The 27278-nt window shown below is 38.7% G+C and overlaps 1 protein-coding gene across 1 annotated transcript; it reads right to left on the bottom strand.

Moving 5' to 3' along the window:
* EIF1AX (eukaryotic translation initiation factor 1A X-linked) lies at positions 1 to 25728 on the bottom strand. The gene is made up of 7 exons (XM_019431669.2): positions 25482 to 25728; positions 18980 to 19063; positions 16088 to 16191; positions 14950 to 15000; positions 8797 to 8878; positions 6061 to 6152; positions 1 to 3866 (listed from the first exon to the last, which is right to left on the bottom strand). Exons 1-7 carry the CDS (start codon positions 25495 to 25497, stop codon positions 3861 to 3863), a joined length of 435 nt encoding a protein of 144 aa, XP_019287214.1. The 5' UTR covers positions 25498 to 25728; the 3' UTR covers positions 1 to 3860.
* Positions 25729 to 27278: the final 1550 nt, after the last annotated feature.

The raw sequence follows: 27278 nt of genomic DNA, 5'->3' as shown, positions 1-27278 counted from the left end.
TTGAAAGTTATTTCATATTTTATTTTCTAATTGCATTAGTTTGCGTCCAACTGTTTTTACATAATTTCAAATGACCGGAAAGTAAACCTTTTAATCAGTCAGTACTAATTAGCTGTCATGAATCTACATAGTAAAAGAATTCATTAGACTTAAGAATAAAATATGACCAGAGCTATCAATAGCTATAAACTTTCAATGAAGAAATACAGAATAGTTGGTATTTTGCAAAAACATCTTTAAGCAATTTAGAGACTTCCTATCTGTTAGCCTTATACTGAATGATGGTAACAATTATTTTAAATATTGTATTGACATGAATATATATATATATATATATATATATATATATATATATATATAAAACAAGTTTTTTTTTTTTTATTATAGTAACCAAAGACTGCAAGTGAAAGAAATGACAAATAGAAAATATAAAGACGTGCATGTTCGATTTTATACGGTCCTGGATACCAAGTGAAAAGCGGCAGACACTGCTCTAGGTGCATTACACATATGGACACATAATCAACCCTTCCACCAATTCTGTCGGTACTCTTCTTATCATCCCAATCTTACAGGTGAGGAGCCTGAAACTCCTACAAGTGAGAGAAGGTGCCCATGGTCACTTGCAGGTAAAGGGCAACGTGAAGGGTCGGGGAAAAGGCCTCCTGACCCCAAGGCCCAAGCTCTTCACTCTCCATCACACTGCCTAAATACCTGGCAGCTGGGGGGAAGAGAGGACCCAATCCAATACTCTCCAAATTCCTTGGTTCTCTCTGTACCTAAGAAGCTTGTATCTTAATGCATCTGTAGTGAGACTTAAGATTTTGTCCTTTTCTGAGTAGGAAGAAATAAGCAAGGATAAAAAAAAAAAAAAATGACAGTTTAAGGTAAATCAACAACACAACATGGTGTGTAAAAGTTCATGGGAGTCCAAACAGTATAAATGAAACTTCTTCTTGCTAAGCAGGATAAAGATCTAAGCATTTCCTACCAACACAAATCTTTTTAATCGTTATGACAGGTATACATAAAGAACTTTCATTCTGATACTTTAACTGTAAAGTTATAGTTAATATTGTATATTTTAAAATCTGTAAACAACAGAAATAAAGTATAAATCCACCTAGGTATTTTTATTTCAAACATGCTTTTACCTATTTGATTACTCAGTTGCTCTGAAGTCAATACTGACAGCAGTTTCTATCTACTAAAGATGTTATTCACCATCCTATAATTTAATATTTACACAAGATACATGAGATTAAGTTAAACTACAAGTCACAAGTTTTGTAACCAACTATATTCACAGCCATGATTATTCTGTAGATGTGGTGAGTAAACCAATGGCCAATCCTTAATAAAATACAAGAGTTTTCATCATGCATAGTTCACAGGCACCTTAAAAGGTGGCCTCTTAAGAGGCTGGATGTTCAAAAAAGATTCAACAGTCAAGCAATTAAATCCTGTCAAATCTTTTTTCACACAAATGCTTGTTTTGGTTATTGAGCCATTTTAGTAATACAACTTATTTTTGCTCTAACTGGAAGTAGAATAAACACTGCATGAAAAATGCAAGCCCATAAAATTCATTAGTAATACCTAATACCCTCTTAGCAGGAAGAATCATTATTCTTGGATTTCAAACATTTTATTTTCTTTCAGGGCATACCCTATAGCATTGTGTTATGGGAATCAAGGAGTATAACCAAAAAACACAAAACACAAACCAAAAACCAACCAAACAAAAAACTCAACAACACACATACAGATGCTAAAAAACTAAGGACCACTCCCATTCCTCATTTGAAATAAATCAGTAAATCTATACAAATATCACATTAAAGACAAGTTAGTAAAACACTTCTTCCAAGCAGTGTTGCATATGACCTACAACTTTACCAACCACTTAATAATCATTAGGGTATGAGATTTTCCAGGATGCAATGGCACTAGATTGAGCCGTTATTACCTAGGCAAGGAAAAAAAAAATCACTAAAAAAACACATGAATGGGGGCCATAGTTGTAATTCAAGAAACTTGAGACAAATCATATTTGCTAGAGGAGGTAAGCAGAAAAAAATGCGTGAGTTGTCCCATCCCTACCATGAACTACCACAGAGGCAGAGTTACTACATTCTTGGTAAAATAACACAGAAGAAGGATCTATATATACCACAAATTTAGCAAAACACTTTTTTGTACAGAGGCCTAAATATCTTTGGAAGTTTAGGTTTTGATAAAGACAATCGCTAAGTCAATTCTTCAATGCTAGTTTCTTTAAGTATTAAAAACCAGCCCATGGTCTCAGATGCATTCCATCTGGGTAAGTGTTCAGAACTCCAAAGAATAAGGAACATGAATCGCAACTATACACTCATTTCTATTCTTTGATTTAATGTTTTATAGTACCTCAGATTTTGATTCCAGTGCTTGCACACTTAGGAATAAGCATGAGATTGGAGAAGATACTCCTATTTTTTTGAAGCCACATGAAGGTTTCTCTCCCTTGGTAGAACTTTTCATCATTGAAAACATCTCTGGAGACCAGGAGAATAAACGTTTCACAGCCTAAATGATGGATCTCTTCTTGTGAAGTTGCAGAAGATTTCAATGTAGCTAGCCAATAAATAGCCCAGCCCTTAATTTCATCTTAGTCAAGTTGAGAACAAAAAACTAAATAAGAGAAAATCCAAATTCCCAATAATATACAAGCAAAACAAATCTTTACACACAATAAAATACATCCTAAACACAAAGTAAGGGTATAATATACTCTGCAGCATGATATTGTCTTTATTGTATTTCTCAGCTGTAGCTCTTCCATTCAGAAATGAGAAACCATCTTTTCAATAAGTTGTTATTTGCTCCTTTTTTTTTTTTTTTTTTACCAGCTTAGGGATGGTTTGAAAAAAGCTTAATTATACAGTTGTTAGGAAATTAAACTTTCATTTATACATACTTTAAGTGTTTACAAAGCACTCAAAATTGCAGCTTATGTATATGACTTCTGAAATAAAATGACACTTTTAACAATAGTTTTGTTCTTTAAAAATTTTCTACATACATGCACATGATCAAAACAATCTTTTCTTGTTTGGGAAATTTCCTAAGCATAGTAAGAAAAAAAAATGGACAACTATAGCAATATTTCAATGTTAAGATGACTGGGTGCCACCTACTGTTTGATTCCTGTAACTACTAACCTTACAAATTAAAAACTGCTATTAAAACCCAGGTCCTAAAACCTGCATTTTGTAAATGCTTTTTTGTTGATATGTTTATAGTGGCAAAATAAGGTTATGAAAGAACATAAGTGATATCAAAATTAGTACAAAAATAGCCACATGCTACTTAAATATGAAAAACTGACCTAATCATTTTTTAATTCAAATGCAGATTTCTGCCTCTTTTAAATTGTATCAAAATCTCAAGGGAACATCTAAGTAACTGGAATATACAGAAAGTCAATGTACGGTCAACAGGCTAGTCAAAGTTAGGGCTTAATCAGGATCCATAATGAATGTACGGTAAATGGTTTATTTGGAACATTCATTTACTAACTGGAAGTGGTCAAAGTAGGAAAGGCAGTAATGCATTTTTCTCCTCTTTTTAAAAAATAGTAGATGTGGTCTTTTACCTATAAGCTCGAATACATCAAAAGAACAAAGGGGGCTTAACATTTCATGTAAGAGAATTCGGCATTACCAGTTTTTCAAGAAATACCTTAGAAACAAATCAGTCTGCTTTAACAAATTGCACTCATGCTAATAAATTTTAATCTTCTTTAACAGGTCACAGCCAAAATCCAAATTGTTGGAACAATCCTCAGAGAAATTGGAATGTAAAATGTTGAATTCAATTTAGATCTGGAAGGGAAAAGAACATCAGATCAAATGAAAGAATTCTTATATTCCAGAAGTCTACCACATAAGGGAGACCTGCACCCCCTAAGGCTATCTTTGAAGAGGAAATTCTCTACACCAGGTTTTTCTCAATTACAGTTTGCTGCCAGTAAATCTTTACAACTTCCTTCAGAATGTTATGCTATACAAGATGTTTTTAAAAAAATTTTTTTTAAATGTGTATTTATTTTTGCTAGAGACAGAGTGTGAGCAGGGGAGGGACAGAGAGAGAGAGAGAATGTGAAGCAGGCTCCAGGTTCTGAGCTGTCAGCACCGAGCCTGACGTGGAGCTCGAACCCACAAACTGCAAGATCATGACCTGAGTTGAAGTCGGATGCTTAACCAACTGAGCCACCCAGGCACCCCGTATACAAAATATTTTTAATAATATTCTTAATAAAGTTTAATGTCTCTCTTTTGTGTTGGTGATGAGAGATTTTTTTATTCTGGGGGGGAGCAGATATGCAGGAGTACTATTTCTTTCTTTTAATGTTTATTTATTTTTGAGAGACAGCGTGAGAGGGGGAGGGGCAGAGAGAGAGAGAGAGAGAGAGAGAGAGAAACCCAGAATCCGAAGCAGGCTCCAGGCTCTGAGCTGTCAGTGCAGAGCCTGATGCGGGGCTTGAACCTACAAACCATGGGATCATGACCTGAGATGAAGTCAGGAGCTTAACTGACTCAGCCACCCAGGCGCCCCTAGGAATGTTATTTCTTTAAGAAAGGTACAAGTGTGACAGCAAATTCTCTCAATCTGGTTATAGGAAAGAAGGCTAGCATACCTATATACCATCTGGAGAAATGTCTTGGAAAAATAGGGTTCTCAGGTGATTAAAAAAAAGGCAACCCTTGCCTTTGCAAATGGTTCAGGGAAACTCCCAATTCCTTTAGTATCCACTGTCTTTAGCATCTCTTTCCCTGCCGGACTACAGAGTCCAGTTCCAAGGAATCACTGGCATAGATTCAGAAATTTTTTCTTAGAAAGTCTTAACCTTGTTTACTAGATCCTCATCCTTACACCTCTGTGTATGTGGTTTCATGTTCAAATGTGTTCTCTGCTTAGGTTAATTTCCAAAAATGCCTTCTACCCCAGCTCTAAAAATGTTTATATCACCCCTTAATTTACAACACAATTCCATGTCAGGTTCTTGTATATAATCATTAAATAATATCAATAAATCAATAATAATCATTAAATAATAAATAATATAATAATTAAATCTACTATCAAAGTATCATTAACAATTTAGTCACAAGAATTTTCTGGCTCAGGGTCTCCAAAGGGAAGAACATTGAAAAAAAGTATGATGTATTTATATAAAAATTCATAAACACATATACACATTGAAGAGATGTACTCAAATTTTAATTCACCATGAGCATTCGTAATGGTCTGAAGATGCATCAAAATATAAGATAGATTGATGGACGAATAAAGATAAGAGATATGGGATAAATCAACTATAGGAAAATGTTAATTACAGAATCTTGCTAGTGGGTACCACTTGTGACGCCTAACTCAGACTTCCCCAAGACCAGCCTTTGTAGTTCTGAAAGGCTCTGGTAATTCTGTCGCAGTCGTAGTCAGCAACTAACTTTTACTGTTAGCAAAACAGTACATTCTCCTCAAATACACCAACTCCAAACCAAGAGTTTGCCAACAGTGCATATTCAACGGATAAAATAGTGTACTGACAAATGGTCTCAATTTTAACAAGACTTTTAATATATGTTGTAATTCCAATGCTTCATATCAAGCTGTTCAAACAAGATTCTTCTTTTAACATACTAGTATTTCAATTGAGTAGGCATGTTTCTTTGAGAAGATCTTGTATTTCTTTCAACTGTCTCCTAAATTTCATAATAGCTATCTCTTTAAACACTCAAACAAGTTATGACTGCAATGCCTAGCATTCAGGTTGCCAAAGAAGATATTGATCTTTTCTGGAAGAAATGGTGAAAAAGATTGTAAGAATCCTCAAAGTATAAACAGTTTGACTAACTGTCTGATAAATAATGAGCATTTTAATTCATGGACAAATCTTGAAATATATCCTAAGTATTCAACATTCTTAGATTAAACAAAGATAGGACAAAGAGCTGGTTTCTCTGTAGATAACTCAGAAACAAAAGTTGAAAAATGTAAGGTGCATCTACTTACATCATCAATGTCTTCATCATCGTCTCCAATGTCATCGAACTGAATTTCGTCATCATCTCCAGGACCAAATGTATCAGTTTCATTGATTTTAGCTAAAGAAACAATAACAAATACACTCATATAACCAAGCTGATATTAAAATGAGTAACTGTCCACTAAAAGAAGTGGTCTGTTGGGGCGCCTAGGTGGCTCAGTCAGTTGAGTGTCCAACTTCGGTTCAGGTCATGATCTCACAGCTTGTGGGTTCAAGTCCCACATCGGGCTCTGGGCTGACAGCTCAGAGCCTGGAGCCTGCTTTGGATTCTGTGTCTCCCTCTCTCTCTCTGCCCCTCCCCCGCTCATGCTCTGTCTCTCTCTCCCAAAAATAAACAAACACTAAAAAAAATTCAAAAAAAAAAAAAAAAAGGAAAAAGAAGTGGTCTGTTGAATTATGAAAAGAGACTCTTAGGAGTCAAACTTAAATTTTAAGTTTTGTTATAAGAAAGATCCTCCTAACTTCTACCTAACAGCCCTACTATATAGAATTTTATACAACAAAATCTCAAGGTCGCTGCTAAGCCAAGATGGAAAGTATGAGTTCTAATTTTGTTTGCAGAGATTTTTTTTTAAGTCAGCTTTATGCCCAGTGCAGAGCCCAATGCAGGGCTCGAACTCATGCCTGTGAGATCAAGACCTAAGCCAAGATTAAGAATTGGACACTCAACCAACTGAGCCACCTAGGCACCCCTAACAAAGGTATTTTTAATTCAGGGGGCACCTGTGTGGCGCAGTCAGTTAAGCATCCGGCTCTTGATTTCAGCTCAAGTCATACTGTCACAGTTTATGAGAACGAGCCCACAGAGGGCTCCATGCTGACAGTGCGGAGCCTGCTTGGGTTTCTCTCTTCCCCTCCCCTGCTTGCTCATCCTCTCTCTCAAAAATAAACAAATGTTAAAAAAAAAAAATCCAATTCAGGGGCACCTGGGTGGCTCAGTCAGTAAGCGTCTGACTCAATTTCAGCTCAGCTCATGATCTCATGGTTTGTGAACTCAAGTCCCATGTCAGATTCTCTCTCTCCTCCTCTCTGCCCCTCCTCTGCTTTCATTCTCAAAATAAATGTTAAAATTTCTTTTCTAATTTAATACTTGACAAATATATTAGTTTCAAGTGCACAACATAGTTGATTTGACAATTATATACACTATGGTATGCTCACCACGACAAGTATAGTTCTGTTCTGTCACCAAAGTTATTACATAATTGACTATATTCCCTATGCTACTTTTCATCTACTTATTTTAGATCTAGAAGTTTGTACTTCTTAATCCTCTTCACCTATTTTGCCTATTCCCCCAAACCCCCAGCAACCACTAGTTTGTTCTCTATATTTAGGAGTCTGTTTCTCTTGTTTGTTCATTTAATTTTCACATTCCAACGCTGCACGAAAGTTCCTTTTTCTCCCCATCTTCGCCAACACTTGTTATTTTGTCTTTTTGATACTAGCCACCCTGACTGGTATGAGGGGATATCTCACTGTGGTTTTGATTTGCATTTCCCTGATAAGTGATGCTGAGCATCCTTTCATGTCTATTGGCCATTTGTATGTCTTCTGTGTAAAGTGTTTGTTCAGAAAAAAAAAGTTATTGAAGAAATAAAGTGTTTATTCAGTTCCTCTGCCCATTTTTAATGGGTTATTTGGGGGGGTGTTTGGGGTGTTAAATGGTAGAAGTTCTTTATGTATTTTGGATATTAACCCTGTATCAGACGTATCATTTGCAAGTATCTTCTCTCATTCAATAGGTTGTCTCTTTGTTTTGTTGGTTTCCATTGCTGTGCAAAGCTTTTTAGTTTGATGTAGTCCCGACTATTTATTTTACAAAGGTATTTTTAGTAAGGCAGGCTTCAGTCACACAAATTCTAAAGCCATTACAACTTACAACTATGCTTCAAAAAAAAGGTCAGAGCACAGGCTAACAACTAACCAATCACCAAACAGATTCACCAATCAGAAAATTTAGTCAAATCATGATTACCCCTAAGCAAGAAAATGAACCAGGACGTGCTAGTCCTATTCCCAGACATACTAGATTGAAAATGTCAAGTATAGAATTTCAGCAGAATTTTCATGCTTAAGTAAAATCATACTGTTTTTCTAATAATCTCCAACAGAGATAAAACAAACACAAAAAACAACACACAACGAAACAAAAACACCAAGTGAAAAATGTAGCCTTACAATATAGTATGTAAAGTACACTGCCCCTTTGGTGGGGTTATGAGGGACTTATTTTTGTTCAAGTTTTCCACATGAGAATGCGTAACTTTTTATTGGTGACAATGTTGGTTTTAAAAAATCCAATGGAATCCTATGATACCTAGGATAAGAACTGAAAACTGACTTTGTAAAAGTCAACAGTAGCTAATTACGATCACTGCTTCGTATTTAAAGTAGATGAATACTAACAATCTCTTGAGAAGGTTATTGTGAAATAAATACTGTAACAGTATTATTCTTTGGATTGGTATTATGCAAACGTTCAGAGTTTATAAAGTCTACACCAGGAGTGTAGTTATTAGGGATATAAGTTACTTTTTTTCTTAATGTATCCAGTATTATGAAGTATAAGCATGCATACTTAAATCATGCAAGCACTGAAGTAATATGCAAAATCCACAAAATTCTAACAAAATTTCTTCACCTAGTAACACCAAATACTAACACCATATGACAGGTTAATAAAACAACTCAGACGTTACCATGCTCTGGAAGCTCGCCATACGCCTTTAGACTTCTAGCTTCATCTGCATTGTATTTTAAGATTACATCAGCTTTATTATCCTGAAAGAGACAAGTAACTTTTAGAACTGATTATGCCAAAATATTATTTCATAAATTACTTTCAAACTGGAAAAAAAATTAAATCTCACATCTTTATTAACTTTTTTCACATTTCAGTTTCCTCCTCCCCAGTGTACTTGTTGTGAAGAGCACAGGATCACATATGGAATTGCTGAATGACTATATTATTAATTATACTGGAATTAAAATTTTAATTAAGTATTAAAACAAAACTATAAAATAATACTTTTCTCCTACCCTCTAAAAAACATGCAGAACTGTGCCAACCCAATCTTTTTACAGGATGATTAAACAGTCTAATTAAAAAACAGACTGTTGTAATGACCTAAGGAAATTAATATATCTTTCCTTGAATCAATGGTTCTTAGAATATGAACTGATTACAATCTCCAGTGGAGCTTTTACATCTCCAGAAAACAGATTAATAGATGTGGAATGAAGCTCAAGAATTTGTATTTTCTAAAGCTCTTCAAGTGTTTCTGATGCAAATATACCAACACCTGCGGGGGACAAACTTAGGAATCCCCCGGGCTTACACCAATGGGTTAATAAGGCACAAAGAAATACAAAGTCAATAAAATGCTCACACCCGAGTTTGGGTAAACCAGATAGGCACTCCAAGAATGGGGGGGTGCAAAGGTCCACAAAACAGGGAGGGGGTGCTGAGCCCCCCAAAATAGAAAGAGGCAAAGGTCTGAAATAGAAACGGTGCAAAGGTGCCCAATACATAGGAATAACAAGATATTTAGGGTGAAAGCACCCCAAATTTAGTACTATAGCAGAAAACTGCTTTCATAGGAGAATAGGGCCAGGTTAGGTAAATTGGTGAATTGAACTGTGGACAGCTGCATCTCAGGCAAAGCAGCCCAGAGCTGAGATGGTTAACAAAAGAAAAGGTATCTTGTTAACCCTGAGGTTATTCCCCTTCTATATCATCCCCTAGGCCAGCAAAGATAAACAGGTGCGGAGGCGCCTCCTGTCTGCTGTTAACAACCATCTACCCATCTGCCCGGTGCCTGGATTTTGTTTTGTATTGACCCAAACCCCAAACATTGTATATCTTCAAAATCCTAAACACCCACACGCTTCCAAAACTCAATCAGGAGGAAATAGAAAGCTTGAACAGACCCATAACCAGCGAAGAAATTGAATCAGTCATCAAAAATCTCCCAACAAATAAGAGTCCAGGACCAGATGGCTTCCCAGGGGAGTTCTACCAGACGTTTAAAGCAGAGATAATACCTATCCTTCTCAAGCTATTCCAAGAAATAGAAAGGGAAGGAAAACTTCCAGACTCATTCTATGAAGCCAGTATTACTTTGATTCCTAAACCAGACAGAGACCCAGTGAAAAAAGAGAACTACAGGCCAATATCCCTGATGAATATGGATGCAAAAATTCTCAGTAAGATACTAGCAAATCGAATTCAACAGCATATAAAAAGAATTATTCACCATGATCAAGTGGGATTCATTCCTGGGATGCAGGGCTGGTTCAACATTCGCAAATCAATCAATGTGATACATCACATTAATAAAAGAAAAGATAAGAACCATATGATCCTGTCAATCGATGCAGAAAAGGCCTCTGACAAAATTCAGCAACTTTCTTAATAAAAACCCTCGAGGAAGTCGGGATAGAAGGAATATACTTAAAGATCATAAAAGCCATTTATGAAAAGCCCACAGCTAACATCATCCTCAATGGGGGAAAACTGAGAGCCTCTTCCCTGAGATCAGGAACACGACAGGGATGTCCACTTTCACCGCTGTTGTTTAACACAGCGTTGGAAGTTCTAGCATCAGCAATCAGACAACAAAAGGAAATCAAAGGCATCAAAATTGGCAAAGATGAAGTTAAGCTTTCACTTTTTGCAGATGACAAGATATTATACATGGAAAATCCGATAGACTCCACCAGAAGTCTGCTAGAACTGATACATGAATTCAGCAAAGTTGCAGGATACAAAATCAATGTACAGAAATCAGTTGCATTCTTATACACTAATAATGAAGCAACAGAAAGACAAATAAAGAAACTGATCCCATTCACAATTGCACCAAGAAGCATAAAATACCTAGGAATAAATCTAACCAAAGATGTACAAGATCTGTATGCTGAAAACTATAGAAAGCTCATGAAGGAAATTGAAGAAGATATAAAGAAACAGAAAAACATTCCGTGCTCATGGATTGGAAGAATAAATATTGTCAAAATGTCAATACTACCCAAAGCTATCTACACATTCAATGCAATCCCAATCAAAATTGCACCAGCATTCTTCTCGAAACTAGAACAAGCAATCCTAAAATTCATATGGAACCACAAAAGGTCCCGAATAGCCGAAGTAATTTTGAAGAAGAAGACCAAAGCAGGAGGCATCACAATCCCAGACTTTAGCCTCTACTACAAAGCTGTCATCATCAAGACAGCATGGTATTGGCACAAAAACAGACACATAGACCAATGGAATAGAATAGAAACCCCAGAACTAGACCCATAAACATATGGCCAACTAATCTTTGACAAAGCAGTAAAGAATATCCAATGGAAAAAAGAAGAAAAAAAAGTCTCTTTAACAAATGGTGCTGGGAGAACTGGACAGCAACATGCAGAAGATTGAAACTAGACCACTTTCTCACACCATTCACAAAAATAAACTCAAAATGGATAAAGGACCTGAAGGTGAGACAGGAAACCATCAAAACCCTAGAGGAGAAAGCAGGAAAAGACCTCTCTGACCTCAGCCGTAGCAATTTCTTACTGAAGATAAAAAGCTTCTGCACAGCAAAGGAAACAACCAACAAAACTAAAAGGCAACCAACGGAATGGGAAAAGATATTTGCAAATGACACATCGGACAAAGGGCTAATATCCAAAATCTATAAAGAGCTCACCAAACTCCACACCCGAAAAACAAATAACCCAGTGAAGAAATAGGCAGAAAACATGAATAGACACTTCTCTAAAGAAGACATCTAGATGGCCAACAGGCACATGAAAAGATGCTCAACGTCGCTCCTCATCAGGGAAATACAAATCAAAACCACACTCAGATATCACCCCACGCCAGTCAGAGTGGCCAAAATGAACAAATCAGGAGACTACAGATGCTGGAGAGGATGTGGAGAAACGGGAACCCTCTTGCACTGTTGGTGGGAATGCAAATTGATGCAGCCACTCTGGAAAACAGTGTGGAGGTTCCCCAAAAAATTAAAAACAGACCTACCCTATGACCCAGCAATAGCACTGCTAGGAATTTACCCAAGGGATACAGGAGTACTGATGCATAGGGGGCACTTGTACCCCAATGTTTATAGCAGCACTCTCAACAATAGCCAAATTATGGAAAGAGCCGAAATGTCCATCAACTGATGAATGGATAAATAAATTGTGGTTTATATACACAACGGAGTACTATGTGGCAATGAGAAAGAATGAAATATGGCCCTTTGTAGCAACATGGATGGAACTGGAGAGTGTGATGCTAAGTGAAATAAGCCATACAGAGAAAGACAGATACCATATGGTTTCACTCTCATGTGGATCCTGAGAAACTTAACAGAAACCCATGGGGGAGGGGAAGGAAAAAAAAAAAAAAAGAGGTTAGAGTGGGAGAGAGCCAAAGCATAAGAGACTGTTAAAAACTGAGAACAAACTGAGGGTTGATGGGGGGTGGGAGGGAGGGGAGGGTGGGTGATGGGTATTGAGGAGGGCCCCTTTTGGGATGAGCACTGGGTGTTGTATGGAAACCAATTTGACAATAAACTTCATATATTGAAAAAAACAAACAAAAATAAAACCAAAATCCCCTTTCCCCCTCACGTCAAGTTAATGTTCCTAGTTTCTTTGTCTCCTTGTACATGCCCATCACGTTTACAAGCCTTATGATCTAAATAAATACGGGGCAAGGACCCTTATTTGTCTTTTTCGCGGACATTAGCCATCTCTTGTTTTAATCCTGCGTTTGTTCTTTTGCTAGTCTAAAAGAGAACTTTAGACCTAGAGTCTACGACAAACACCTACTGCCTTAGAATGTTCACACTTCTCCATTTGAAAAGAATCTTAGTTAAGGAAAAAGTGTTCAAGTTTATTATTTCAACTTCTAAAAGTTCTTTGAACCTAAAAGTAGGTCCAAATGGCTACAAAAATGATCAGTGATGCAAGGGCAGTGTGATTCAAACCAGCACTTCTTCAGCTGTGTATGAAGCTCAGAGGGAAATTGTCAAAAGGCATATTCTGATTTAGGAGGACTGGGGTGGGGTCCAAAACCCTGCATCTCTAACAAGTTCCCAAAAGCCACTGATGCTACTGGTTCCCCGACCACCCTTTTAAGTGGCAGGGGCAGACAGGTGGCTTGTGGGAGATTAAGAATCAGAAAAGTTGGTCTTGACTGCCATTTTATAGTCAGAATGTTACATCTTTCTGAACCTTGGTTTCCTCATCTGTCAAAGAAAGAATTATTCTTCCTACTTCTGGGGTTATTTTAAAATCAAAAGAAGAAAATGGACATTAAAATGGTATTAACTGGGGTGCTTGGGTGGCTCAGTTGGATAAGTGTCTCTTGATTTTGGCTCAGGTTGAGATCTCACAGTTTGTGGGATCGAGCCCTGCAGTAGGTTCCGTGCTAATAGCGCACAGCCTACTTGGGATTCTCTTTCTGCCCCTTCCCTGCTAGCATGCACATGTGCTCTCTCGCTCTCAAAACAAATAAACATTAAAAAAATTTTTTTAAATATGTAAAAAAAAAAAATGGTATTAAAGCAGGATTTTCCAACCTCAGCACTATTGATATTTTAGGCTGGATAATTCTTTGTTGTAGGGGCTGTTCTGTGCAATGGAGGATGTTTATTATCACCCCTGGTCTCTATCTACTATATGCTAAGAGTACTGTCTCCCTCCCCTCGGCCAGCAAGTTTTAACAAGAAATGTCTCCAGGCAGTGCCAAATGTTCCCTGGAGGAAACAAATTCACTCACGGTTGAGAACCACTGATTTATAATAAAGATTTTAATTCTTTATTCTGGAATATATATTTTAAAAAATTAAAGTATGATCAAGGTTATAAGAATAGAAACATCACTCACAACACGATTAAATACATGGTGATGAGTTCTAACAGGTGGAAACCAAATGGATTGCACAGACCCACAATGAGCAGTCTCCAGGTTGAGATCATGAAGGGCAACTATCATTTTCTCTCCTAAGTGCTCATCCAAATTTAGAGCACACACTTCTATCATGGTTTGTACTGTAATTACTTGTGTGCCTTATTCTCTTCACTACCAAGCCATAAGTATTTTTTGGGATGGGAGTTTGACTCATTCAGCTGTATACACCACAGCAGCAGTTTCCATATTTTGATTTCAGTATGTACACATTAAAAAAAAAAAAAAAAAAAAGAGGGGCGCCTGGGTGGCTTGGTCGGTTGAGCATCCGACTTCGGCTCAGGTCATGATCTCACGGTCTGTGAGTTCGAGCCCCGCGTCGGGCTCTGTGCTGACAGCTCAGAGCCTGGAGCCTGTTTTAGATTCTGTGTCTCCCTCTCTCTCTGCCCCTCCCCTGTTCATGCTCTGTCTCTCTCTGTCTCAAAAATAAATCAACGTTAAAAAAAAAAAAGAAAGAAAGAAAGAAAGAAAAGAAAAACTGACATGTGAGGCCCATCCTAAGATTACATTTTTACTTTAACAAGTAAGAACACAAACAACACCACAACTATATAACATCATTCATTCCAATAAAGGGAACTTTTTAAATATCAAAAAGGGAAAAAGGACCATTTATAGCTTGATGGAAAATTCACACTGCCTATTATTTTTTCCACAGTGAAAATGTGGACTCCAGAGACCGGCCATTTGGGAACCATGATGACTAGTGTACTAGGCACAATATTGAAAACATAACTAGCCCTTAAGAAATGTTTGTCAACACAACAATCAAGAGCATGAAGAGGTGGAATTGGGCAAAAACAGTCATGACTTAAGTTCTAAGAATTAATGGCTCATAAATACAATCAAGTGAACAATGAAAAAAATTATTATTATTTTTTACCTGGTAGTCTCGGAGACCAACCAATATAATGTCTGAGGTATTTATCCAAACCTAAGAAAGAAAAGTCACTGCATGTTACATTTAAAAATACAGAATCAAAGCAACACTTGGTCAGTCTTTCCATAAAATACTATTCACTCAACTGTGGGTGAAGTACCTAGATTCAGAATTAGGAAAAAAAACAACCCAAAAAACTTTATTAAGCAGGTGAGCACGTTTCAAATCTGTAATTTGGAATGTTAAAACACACACACACACACACACACACACACACACACACACACACAGAACGATCTTATTTAACTAAACGAGTTCATTAATTCCAGAAGAATTATGATTAGAAATTTAGTAATTTGTAATAGTGAATTACTCCAGGTGGTTAGTTATCTATCCATTATATGTGAGAATATAAAGTTAGAAATGTGTTTTCTCCTTCCCTCCCTTCCTTCAACCAGCCCACATACACAAAGCTGGCAAACCTCCTTAAAATAACCCATAAAATCAGTCAGAGGGACTTTTACCCAACTTGACTAATAAATTGGCCTTAACACCCACTATGATGGGAAATTAATCATTACTTTCCAAGGAAGCCCATCCAGCATCACAATTCCAGAAATTTAGTATCACCATAACACTTAATGTAATTCATATTGAAATTTTCTTAACATGTTTTACAAGGATTTCCCCCACCCTCAAATCAGAATCCATACACGGGCCACCTACCCCATTTAACCATTAGGTCTCTTTAATCTCCATTCAACTGGAATAGTTCTCACCCTCAGCCCTCTTGCTGCTGCTGCCCATTTCCCCCAACTTTAAGGTCACTAACCTTGTAGTAAGGGTCTGGACATTTGTTTTACAGTCTCCCTTAATTTGGATTTGTTGATTGATTCTTCATGACTAGGTTCAGGTTAAACATTTTGGGCCTAACAACATAGGTGACGTAAATGAGTCTTTAAATGGAATCCGTATAAAGTTATCATCATGGAATTTGCTGTTTCGATTTATCATAGTATATCACTGTTCTACTGAAATCTTTGAGTAATTTACAAAAATGAGGTCCTTGACTCATAAAAACTATAGAGCCATTTCCCCCCATTAATCATAATTTTAAAGTAAAACAAATCTCCACACCTACCTTTTTCCTCAATTTCCCTCTGATGTGACATAACCTCTTTACACCATCAAAACACATCGCTTCTAATCGTCCATTTCCCAACATTTTGATTACTTGAGCATATTCTTGGGGGAGAGAAAAGAAAAGTGTATGGGATACTGTTCAACTTTTCATACAACAGCAACTTAAAAATTCACATAAAATGGACGAGAACACAGGGGCATCTGGGTGGCTCAGTCAGTTGAGCATCCGACTTTGGCTTAGGTCATGATCTCACAGTCCGTGGGTTCAAGCCCCGTGTTGGGCACTGTGCTAACAGAGCCTGGAGCCTGCTTTTGATTCTGGGTTTCCTCCCTCTCTGTCCCTCCCCTGCTCCCGTTCTGTCTCTCTCTCAAAAATAAATAAAACATTAAAAAATTAAAAAAAAAAATTGACTAGAACACATAGGTATATTGGTTAGGAATAAATGTGTAGTAAAATAAATACAAGGGAGTGAAAAACCAACCCAATGGCAGAACCAGAATCTAGATTCCATAATGCCATTTCTATGGCAAACTGTCTTTACTATCAGAAATGCTTTAATTATCTACTGATTTTGAGTAAGTAGAATGACTATGGTCTTCTTAACTGTATGCTTTAAAGTTTTATTTATTTAAGTAATCTCTACATCCCACATGGGCCTCAAACTCATGACCAAAGTCAAGAGTCACAGGTTCTTTGGACTGAGCCAGCCAAGCACCCCTTAACTGTATGCTTTACTTTTGGAGATCAAGGTGGCATGTCCCAAAATGTACATCACACCCCATCAATCTCTCACACTGGGATCCTCTCCCAATTTTGGATCTCCTTTCCCTCAAAACCTTCAGAAGCTAATCCCAACATAATTTTTGGTATATGTGACACATAAAAAGTAGCTTTAACGTTAGTAATGTCTTTGTGAAATTAGATTTCATTATTAGGGATTATTCTAAAGTTTTTGTGAAGCCAGAAAGATACTTAGGCAAAATGCCAAACTTTTAATCAAAACCTTCCCAAAAGGAAACCCAGGAAGTCACGCAGTTTTATTGCCACTTGGAAAACTGAGAGGATGATGAGCATTCATTAGCTTGCAAAGGGGCCGTCACTAGGGGGCAAGGGAGGGTATTGCTTCAGAACCTTGAGCTTACTCAAGTTGTGCGTAAGACTGACTCCCACAGAGAATATCCACTGATTTGTAAATACACTGAGACTTAACTTTGAAAGGCTCAACTGTGGGGCTGACACGCTGAAGTGAGTTGCTCAGACTACAGTGAACCTAGAGCCTCAACATGGTAGGCCAACTCAAAGGCAGTCTGTCTTCCAAAGTGGGGAAAATGAAAAAGCGATGGTCACAGTAAAATCAACTATTAACGGAGGGAAGAATGAGAAAGGCTAAGAAACTGAAAGGTCTTTTAGCCATAATATGTGTTTCATTTTTAGTGGCTTATATATACACAGCCATGAACAAATTCATCAAAGTTCTATAAAAGGATAATCGAATAAAGTTCTTTGTTAAAATATGCTGGAAATTATTGCAATAACTGGACAACTTCAAAAATAGATTATATACTACGTATATAATGTATTCATGCTAAATTGTCTGAGTGTGATAATTCTATTGTGATTATGTAAGAGAATATACTTAAGAAACACAATAAGGTAAAAGTATCATGAAGCCTGCAACTAACTTTAAAATGGTTCAGGAAATACACACACACGAAGGGTTTAAGGGAATTCATTGCATTAATACTGCAATTTTTCCGAAGCAGCTTTTGAAGTTGCTCAAGGGTTGTGGGGCACCTGGGTGGCTCAGTTGGTTAAGCGTCTGACTCTTGATTTTGGCTCAGGTAATGATCTCATGGTTTGTGATACTGAGCCCTGCATGGGGCTCTGAACTGACAACACGGAGCCTACTTGGGATTCTCTCTTTTCCCTCTCTCTGCCCCTCCCCTGGCTCGTGCTTTCTCCTCTCTCTCAAAATAAACATTAAAAAAAAAAAAAAAGAAAGAAAGAAATTGCTCAAAAATATGGGAAACTAGTGTTATGTATCTTAGTTTGGAAAGGTCAATTGTTTGGTTTTATTGTATTCTGTTTTCTGAAATTATATGCTAATAGTACTGGAGAAATGAGGCCAAGGCCTCTAACTCATCCCTTAAAAATCCACTGTCTAATGAAAATACTATGTAGCACCATTTACTGGGTGGCTCAGTCAGTTAAGTGTCTGACTCTTGATCTCAGGGTTGTGAATTTAAGCTCCGCGTTGGGACTCCATGCTGGGAATGGAGCCTACTTAAGAAAAAAAAAATCTACGAAATCATGGAATTGTTAACTATAGCTTTTGAGGCTTAGTTCTTTTTTAACTGTACAATTCTTTCTTAGTTATGAATATCCATGCAAAACAATGAAACCTAGAGGTTTATAAAAATGCTACCAATAGGGGCGCCTGGGTGGCTCAGTCTGTTGAGTGTCCGACTTCGGCTCAGGTCATGATCTCACAGCTTGTGAGTTCAAGTTCCACGTCGGGCTCTGTGCTGACAGCTTGGAGCCTGGAGCCTCCTTTGGATTCTGTGTCTCCCTCTCTCTCTGCCCCTAACCCACTCGCATTCTGTCTCTGTCTCTCTCAAAAATAAATAAACATTAAAAAAAAAATTTTTTTTTTTTTCAAAATGCCACCAATCAACACACACAGAGCATACCAAGAATTGATTACTAAAAGAAAGGCTCTAGAGAGGTGAGGGGGGGGGGGGGGGTGAGAAATGGAGGACAAAGAGGAACACATGATTTCATTGCTCAGGATTACAAAGTTATATCTTTTATGTTTAGAAACTGAAAAGTCCCTATTTTAAAAAAGAAAACTACTACTAAAAAAAACCCCTCACTTACAGAAACGCTTACCCTGTCCATCTTCTTTAAACACCAGCTCTCTCTTTTCAGATTCATTCTCATTCTTACCTCTGCGTCTATTTTTACCTCCTTTACCTAATGGTTTTAAAGAAAAAGACATTAATTATTTGCAAAATAGTAAAGAAACTAAATGACTCACAACACGCTTTTAAAAAATCACTTACATTTAAAAATTCACTTAATGTGGTCACACAATCATATTAAATTTACAATCTCCAATCATACTAAACACACACATAGCATTACTCCCCTACCCTTCTTGGAAATTCCTTTTGGGTTATTTCTGTCATAAAATACAAACTGCAAGCAGATATTATATAAAAGTACATAAATCCCTAAGGACATCTGCATTCAATGACCAAAATTCCTAGATCATAATGACCACTGGTTGAGCACACTGCTCAATGAACCCCTCCCACAGGTGCCCACAAAGGCCAGGGTGGGAGATATTATAATGAGTTACTGATAGATTTCTAAATAAATAAATAAATAGTCCCCCACCCCTTTTACCAGACTTCCCCACGAAAGGTCTGAGTTCAATTAGGATGACTGGAGGTGAGGGGGTCAAGTTACAGCTCCTGGAATGGGATATACTGATTTTGTTGTGGAGGGAGAACAACTCTGGCTACTTTCAGAATTTGAATTCTACCTTATAGCTGTAGCAAAGATTCAATGAGCCAAGTATTTGAAGTTAAAAAAGCAAGTTATTACTGCCTGAACTTGGAAGCAAACAAGATGTCCTTCAGTAGGCAAATGGATAAACTGTGGTACATCTACACAATGGAATGTTTTCAGGGCAGTGAAATTATTATTCTGTATGATAGTGTAATGGTGGATACATGTCACTATACATATGCCAAAACTCATGCAATATACAGCATAAGGAATGAACCTTAATGTTAATGTAATCTATGGACTTGGCTAGGCTGGTTGGGAGAAATCAAAGGCCAGATCCTACTAATATATATACTGGCTCATGTTAACAACATGCTGGGGGGGAATATGAGAATTCTACTTTCTGTTCATTTCTCTACAAATGTAAAACTGCTCTAAAAACAAAGTCCATTAAAAAACAGGGGCATCTGGGTGGCTCAGTCAGTTGAGCATCAACTCGATTTTGGCTCAGGTCATGATACCAGTGATGAGGGAAACAAAGGCAAGAAAAATGTAGTTTAAATTAAATCCCCTTACAGCTTACAGCCCACTCTGATAGATACCAGAGACCTGCAGCATGTAACATTCCACAAGGAGTTTATGGCTGCCTTAATGTCGATAAATGTTTACATGATATGAAACACCCAAAGCAACTGGAGTGCCTGAATGGCTCAGTTAAGCGTCTGATTAGCGTCCAACTTAGGCTCAGATCATGATCTCCAGGTTCATAGGTTAAAGCCCCACATAGGGCTCTGTGCAAACAGCTCAGAGACTGAGCCTGCTTTGAATTCTGTGTCTCCCTCTCTCTCTGCCCCTTCCCAAGTCACACTCTTTCTCTCTCAAAAATAAACAATTAAAAACAAAAAAAACAAAAAAAACCCAAAACTAAATGCAACCTTATCTTGACAATAGCTAAATCTTCAGGGTTCTATAAGACTCTGCTTTCAGCATACAGAAATTCCTTAGAAACTATCTCTATCCCCCCGCCCACTGCCTCCACAAACTTAAAAGTGTATCATCAGTCTCTCCTCACAATCCCAGCGCACAGCTCTTTCTACCCACGGATCCTGTCCCCCATGTTATAATAAAATCACCTTTTTGCACAAAGACATCTGAAGAATTCTTTCTTAGCCGTTTGCTCATGAACCCCACTTCAAATTTCATCACTAAGGTTGTGGGATCATGCTGAGCATGAAGCCTGCTTAAGATTCTCTCTTCTCTGCCCCTCTCCCTTGCTTTCAAGCAAGCGCACTCTCTAAAACAGGGATGAAATCAGCAAAATCCAGACAGTGGGGGCAAAGGAAGACAATTTGTTTTCCTCACTAGATACCTTATTGGGGGGGAAGGGGGAAGAATCAGATAGATGGGGAACTTAAAGATTTTTTAACAGACTTAAAAGACATTATCTACCAATAGCAAGGTGTAGACCAAATCTGGATCCTGATTTGGTGTGGATGGTGCTGGTGCAAGTTTAGTTGTGAATTGTGTCTGGGGCCAGGAGGTAACTACCTAAATGTATATTATACTAGTATACTTTTGTACATATGTATATATTCAAAATTCTTCAAAATGTAAATTTAAAAATGAATACAAGGTGAAGAAGAGTAGAAGGCTACCATTGGTGTAAAAAAAGAAAAATGCATATTCATATTTGCTTGTATATACATAAAATACTTCTGGAAAGGCATATGCAAAAAACTTAACAATGACCACCTGTGAGAAGAACTGTTTGGCAACAGGACGTGTTCTAGAAAGAGACTGCACTTTTCACATTTTGAAATTTGAACTGCGAATGTATTTACTATTCAAAAATTTTAAAAAAAATACTTCAACCAAAAGCAGAGGTATATGATCCTTTAGGTGGGAAAACTGGTAAAAGGTTATTGTCCTTATTACAGGTACCAAGAAGCAGGCCTAACCTAGCCATAAAGAAAAGACAAACAGGAACAATATTTCTGAGATGGAAACAAGAGAATTATGACCAGATGTAGAGGGAGGGAAAAGCAAAGGATGAATGGAGCTTTCACAAAAAACTTCTCAGGATCTCAGACTACGTAAAATGAGGGAGTTAGAACAGAAGATGTAAACACCTCCACCTTGCTTCTACCATTTAGAATTCTAGATTCTTCTATCTCCTGATATCCTTAAAAAAAACCCGTAATTCTCCCTCTCCCTTTGTTTTTCATACTTTCAATGATGACAATACCCATCATTTCCCGACTCTCTTTTTTTCTTACAGGGCCACTTGCACTATTTTTTTTTTTTAAAGTTTATATATTTTGAGAGAGAGAGAAAGAGACAATCCCAAGCAGGCTCCATGGGGCTCACCTGGGGCTCAAACCCATGAACTGTGAGATCATGACCTGAGCCGAAATCAGGAGTCGGATGCTAAACCAACTGAGCCACCCAGGTGCGCCACCACTTGCACTATTCTGGATCTTTACCAGCCCCCACCCCACATTATGCCTATTCCTCTGGAGCTTCATTAATTCCAAAGTCCCACCATCTGCTAACCCACTTTCTAAGGAAATTAAATTTTCTCTTACCTATCACTTCTATGCTAATTTTGTATCTCAGCCCCTCTACTTCAACTAAGCATTGGTTTCATATTTACAATGGGTCCAGTGAATGGGCTACTGTCATCTCAAGCTCAAGATTTTATTCAAAACTCATTTTTTCTTTACAAAACTGGTCCTTAATCAACACTCCCGTTTCTGTTAGTGGTAACATGATCACCTTACGGAACATAAATCTCTCAACCTATAAACAAGCCAGCCTACCTCTCAATACTTCCCTTCCACTATCTTATACTTCAATCCAAGCAGATTTCTCACTGTCCCAGTAACTTACCCTTAAGTTACTATGCCCAAACTATGCCTATGAGACAGGTACTATTTTGTCTTTATTTCACAAGAGATGATAGTCTTTGAAAGGTTAAGTGACTTATCCAAGGCGATATCACATGAAGTGAGATCTGGGATTTGAAGTGAGCAGTATGTCCCCACTTAACTATACTCTTAATCACTATATGATAAAGTCACCCATTTACTTGTCATAATCACCCTATGAAGTAATAACATTTATCCCCAGTTTACCAGGGAGTTCACTGAAGATCAGACAATTAACTCATTTATTATTTCAGGGTGTGTGGGTGAAGAGTCTCAAACCTGATCTTTTTGTTCCTGACCCTCATATTAGAGTCTCTCTCCACAGCACTTTGTTCCCATTCCAGAACCTACTAAACCACATTGATGGCCATTTTCAAAAGGTAGGAGAAAGACTGTAAGTGGTAGTGATACTAAAGAACTCATGGAAAGAACCTGGAAGCAGCAAAAGGTTCATAGTCCAAACAAAATAATGAATGTGCACCTGGCCACTGCAAAGACAGACACATTAACTTCTAGAATCCAGTGAACTTAATGAGTCCTAGGGGCAGTCTCGTAATGCTTTGTGCTATTGTCAGGTGGACCTCTATATCCGGACCCACCCAGAGTCCTTAGAGTTCAGTATGTGAGGCATTCTTCAGGGAAACCCAAACTGCTTTCCTAGGAAGAGTAAAGTTATCTCTGGCTTCAAGCCATTAATCATTCAAGCCAGATCTTCAAACTAGAGTGAAAGCTCCTTTAGGGCAAGGATCTTACTGGCTTTGTTTACTGAATTATTATATACAGAGCTGGGCAATTCTTTGAATGAATCCGTCAAGGGTAGTCTATACATTCCTAAAGGAGGGGCAATTTTAAAATCAAAGGCAGTAACTTCCTCAAAGTGTGGGAACACCTTACCCCAAATGGTTGTCATGAGTGGACCAAAGGATACCCTTTTTTTCTGAGGTAATAAGCTAAAAAGAATCTAGAGGATTCTAGAGGAAATAAGCTGGTGACAATCAGTCCAAAGCAAAACTCATTCAACACACAGTTCATGGCAATTTATATCCTTGTGAAATCACCACCAAGATTATATTCAGAAGACTTCTGGCTCTTCCAATAAAGAAAAACAAAGAAAACCCCATGAATTTATTTCTACATTAGTAAACCTCATCTTATAAAATCCAGGGGTCTTGAAAAGCACTGTTCCTCTAAGGTAACAGATTGGTTTTACATGTAATGGAATGATAAACACCAAATTCAGAATGGTGGTTACTTCCAGAAACAGGAAGACAGGGGAAGAGACCAAGGGTTTTAACTGATCCTGTGTTTTAATTTCTCAAGTTCAGAATAATGGATTCCCAGGTGTTCACTATATTGTTATATTTTTCGTACACGTCAAATATTATTTATAAAGAATGATCTATTGCTTGCCAATTCATCAGAACTAACCATACCCTGATCACTCCCCTATTTTACTGCCATGTAATGGAATACAACTTTAAAGGAGGCTAGTGAACTAGATGTGATTTAATGTATAAGTTTAATGCAGAAGTCCTGTTCCCGTAGAACCTATTATTATTCATCCGAGAGTGAAGCAACAAAAGGAAGGTGACTTAATCCAACAAGTATTTATTGAGCATCTACTAAGTGTCAAGTGCTAGCAATTCAATGTGATTAAGACAGATACCATTACTGTCTATTATAGCTTACAATCTAGTGAGGGAATTGAAAGCCTCCTCACTAGAAATAAAAGGGAGAATGAGATACTTACTGAGGTGATCCAATTACCATCTAAGAGGAAATAAGACATTAGACAGGTTACCCCAGAAAAATTAACAGTAAAATGCTACAAAAAGGGTCTGCAAGCTACATTTTGAGATAACTGCACCAAATCTTGCACAGAACTGCAAGCAAGTACCCCAAGGGATAAAATGAGTAGCCACAGAGGCAAAGAGGAAATCAGGTAAAATCCCTGGAGCCATCTGTGAAGTAGAAAAGAGAACAGAAGTAGGCCTGGGTCCAGGCAAGGGTCTGAAGGATTAATAACCAAAGGAAACTTCCCGTGGGTTGTGTAATACGCTCCTCTCCTGAGGGAAACACAATGATTTCCCTGTTTCTACTGGCACAATTTCCTTGGAGAAATTATAAAGATACTTAAAAAGACAGAAGTCTCCTGAAGTCTAAAAAAGGGGATAATTTAAGACTCTTCCGCTTTTAGGTAGATTAGGCCTTCCATTTTGGAAGTTCCAAATAAACATCTTCAAGACTGATAATTTGTGAACGTTTAGCCTCAGAATGGAGAAAACTTAAAGGTCTTTACTCCTAATACAATATATACAAGATCTGAAGCAAAAATAAGAAAACCTGGTTAAATATGAAAGTGTTCCAAAAAAAAAAAAAAAAAAAGGTAAACGCCGTAAAGGGATGGGGAAGAGTAAATCTCTAGACATGAACCCTAAATATGTAAATACGCATTAAGGTTTCAGTCACTGTGTAAAAGGGAGAGGGAGTAGTCTCAACAACACTCAACTATTTATAAAGAAACCCATGCAGGAGTACCTGATCACTAAAGCAGGCATTACTCTTTCAAAGTTAAGAACTGCTTCCAGGGCTTAACTCTCGTTGCCCAGGAAGGCCAAAGGCTCCCATTTGTGAAACCCTGGCCGCCCGGGAGAGGTCTCCCCACAGGTCCATAAAGCGCCGCGGTCAGTCTGGCGCGAATCGGGAGCAAAAGCCCACATTCTCCCGCAGGAGGCCCTACAAAAATGGCGTCGGCTCCACCCCAATGTGACCAAACTGGTACACAAGAGTAACTTCTCAGCTCCTTTCCCAAGCCCCAAACCGCGTGTGGATCGTCCAGCCGCCTGCAGGCAGAGAGGCGTGTAAGATCACTGCGGCCTGGGCAATACGGAGCGCCGCGGACAGGACCGGGCCGAGCGGAGTCGTGGTCCCGGGGTCCAAGGCAGCATTACCTTTATTCTTGGGCATGGCGGTGACGGCGGCCTCCCGGCGTTTCCGACTCCTATCCGAGTGGTGGTGGTGGCGGCGGCAGCAGCGACTCTTCCGAGGGGCCCCAAGGGCGACGCGTGGGACCGCACGGTACCAAACAGCCAAGCGAGGCCGGGTCGCGTGCGCGGGAGAATCTCGCAACCGACTTCTTCCGAGATCCGCCTGCGCCCACGCTCAGCCGCAGCAAATGGCGTCGCGACTGCTTGCGTCACTTTTCCCCGCCTCCCAACGCCGGCTGACCCGCCCCCACCTCTCCGGCCCTATGGCGCAGGCGTGGCCGACTGACCCCCATTGTTAGGGCGGAGGGTGACGCGCTTTTGAAGCGTTCGCGGTAGTTCGCAGAAACACGCAGGGGGCGGGGCCGTGAGCGGGGAGGAGAAGGAGTCACGGAGGGAGTGGGCGGGGCCCAGGCGTCATAGTAAAGGACGGATTCAGTTAGCGCCCGCTGCTGGCTGACATCAGACCTCTCTGCTGCTTTGTGACAAACCCCTGTCTCTGGGTTTGAGCTGCTGACTCATTAACTAATCTCACAGCTAGTTTTAACTTGGCCCTTTCACCCGCCCGACCAGGTCTGGGGCCCTGAGGGGAAGGGCAAGGCTTTCCTGTCATTCCCATTACCCAGGCATAATATCTGCATGACACTTCTTATTACTTTATAAATATGTCTTCCCTACCTCACTGTAGGCAGAGATTACATCTGTTGCTTACTATTCCCACCAGTTAGCACAATGTCTGCCACACAGTGGGTGCTCAATATACACAAGAAGGGAGGGAGGGGAGAAGACAAACTCAGTGTTATGGGCTGAAATGTGCCCTCCCAAATTTCATATGTTGAATTCTTAGCCCCTAACACCTCAGAATGTGACTGTATTTGGAAGTAGGGTCTTTAAAGAGGTAATTAAGTTGAAATGAATTCATTAAGGTGGGCCCGAATGCAATATTGACTGGTGTCTGTATAAGAAAAGGAAATTAGGGGCACCTGGGTGGTCTGGCCGTTCATAGGTTCAAGCTCTGAGCTGACACTGTGGAGCCTGCTTGGGATTCTCTCTCTCTCTCTCTCTCTCTCTCTCTCTCTCTCTCTCTCTCTCTCTCAAAATAAATAAATAAACTTAAAAAAAAAAGAAGAGGAGGAGATTAGGACACAGGCACAGAGGGGAACACCATGTGAACGAGAAGGTCAACAAGCCAAGGAGAGGAGCCTCAGAAGAAACCAAAAGTGCAGACCTCTTCATCTCAGACATCTAGCCTCTAACACTGTGAGAAAATAAATTTTTGCTGTTTAAGGCATATTCAGTTTGTGGTATTTTGTTATAGTAATCCCAGCCAACTAATACAGCTGACTATGCAGAACATATAGCTTCACTATAAAGTAAACTTATTTTAGGGGCACCTGGGTGGCTCAGTCAGTTAAGTATCTGACTCTTGATTCTGGCCCAGGTCATGAGCTTGAGCCCCACATCGGGCTCTGTGTGCTGACTGTGGAAAGCCTGCTTAGGATTCTCTCTCTCTCCTTCTCTCTGGCTGCCCCCCCCCCTCCTGCTTATGTGTGTGTGCTCTCTCAAAATAAATAACTTTAAAAAATAAAGTAAATTTATTTCAAATAAATCACCTTTATTTCAAAAAAAATTTCTAACGTTTATTTATTTTTATGAGAGAGAGAGAGAGAGAGAGTGAGAAAGAGAACAAGCAGGGGAGGGGCAGAGAGAGAGGAGACACAGAATCTGAAGCAGGCTCCAGGCACCGAGCTGTCAGCACAGAGC

The sequence above is a fragment of the Panthera pardus genome, unplaced genomic scaffold, assembly GCF_024362965.1.
Source record: "Panthera pardus isolate Hobbes unplaced genomic scaffold, ASM2436296v1 HiC_scaffold_27, whole genome shotgun sequence".
Taxonomy (NCBI): domain Eukaryota; kingdom Metazoa; phylum Chordata; class Mammalia; order Carnivora; family Felidae; genus Panthera; species Panthera pardus.
Note: the sequence above shows the minus strand (reverse complement) of the source record. Positions and strands in the feature narration are given on the sequence as shown.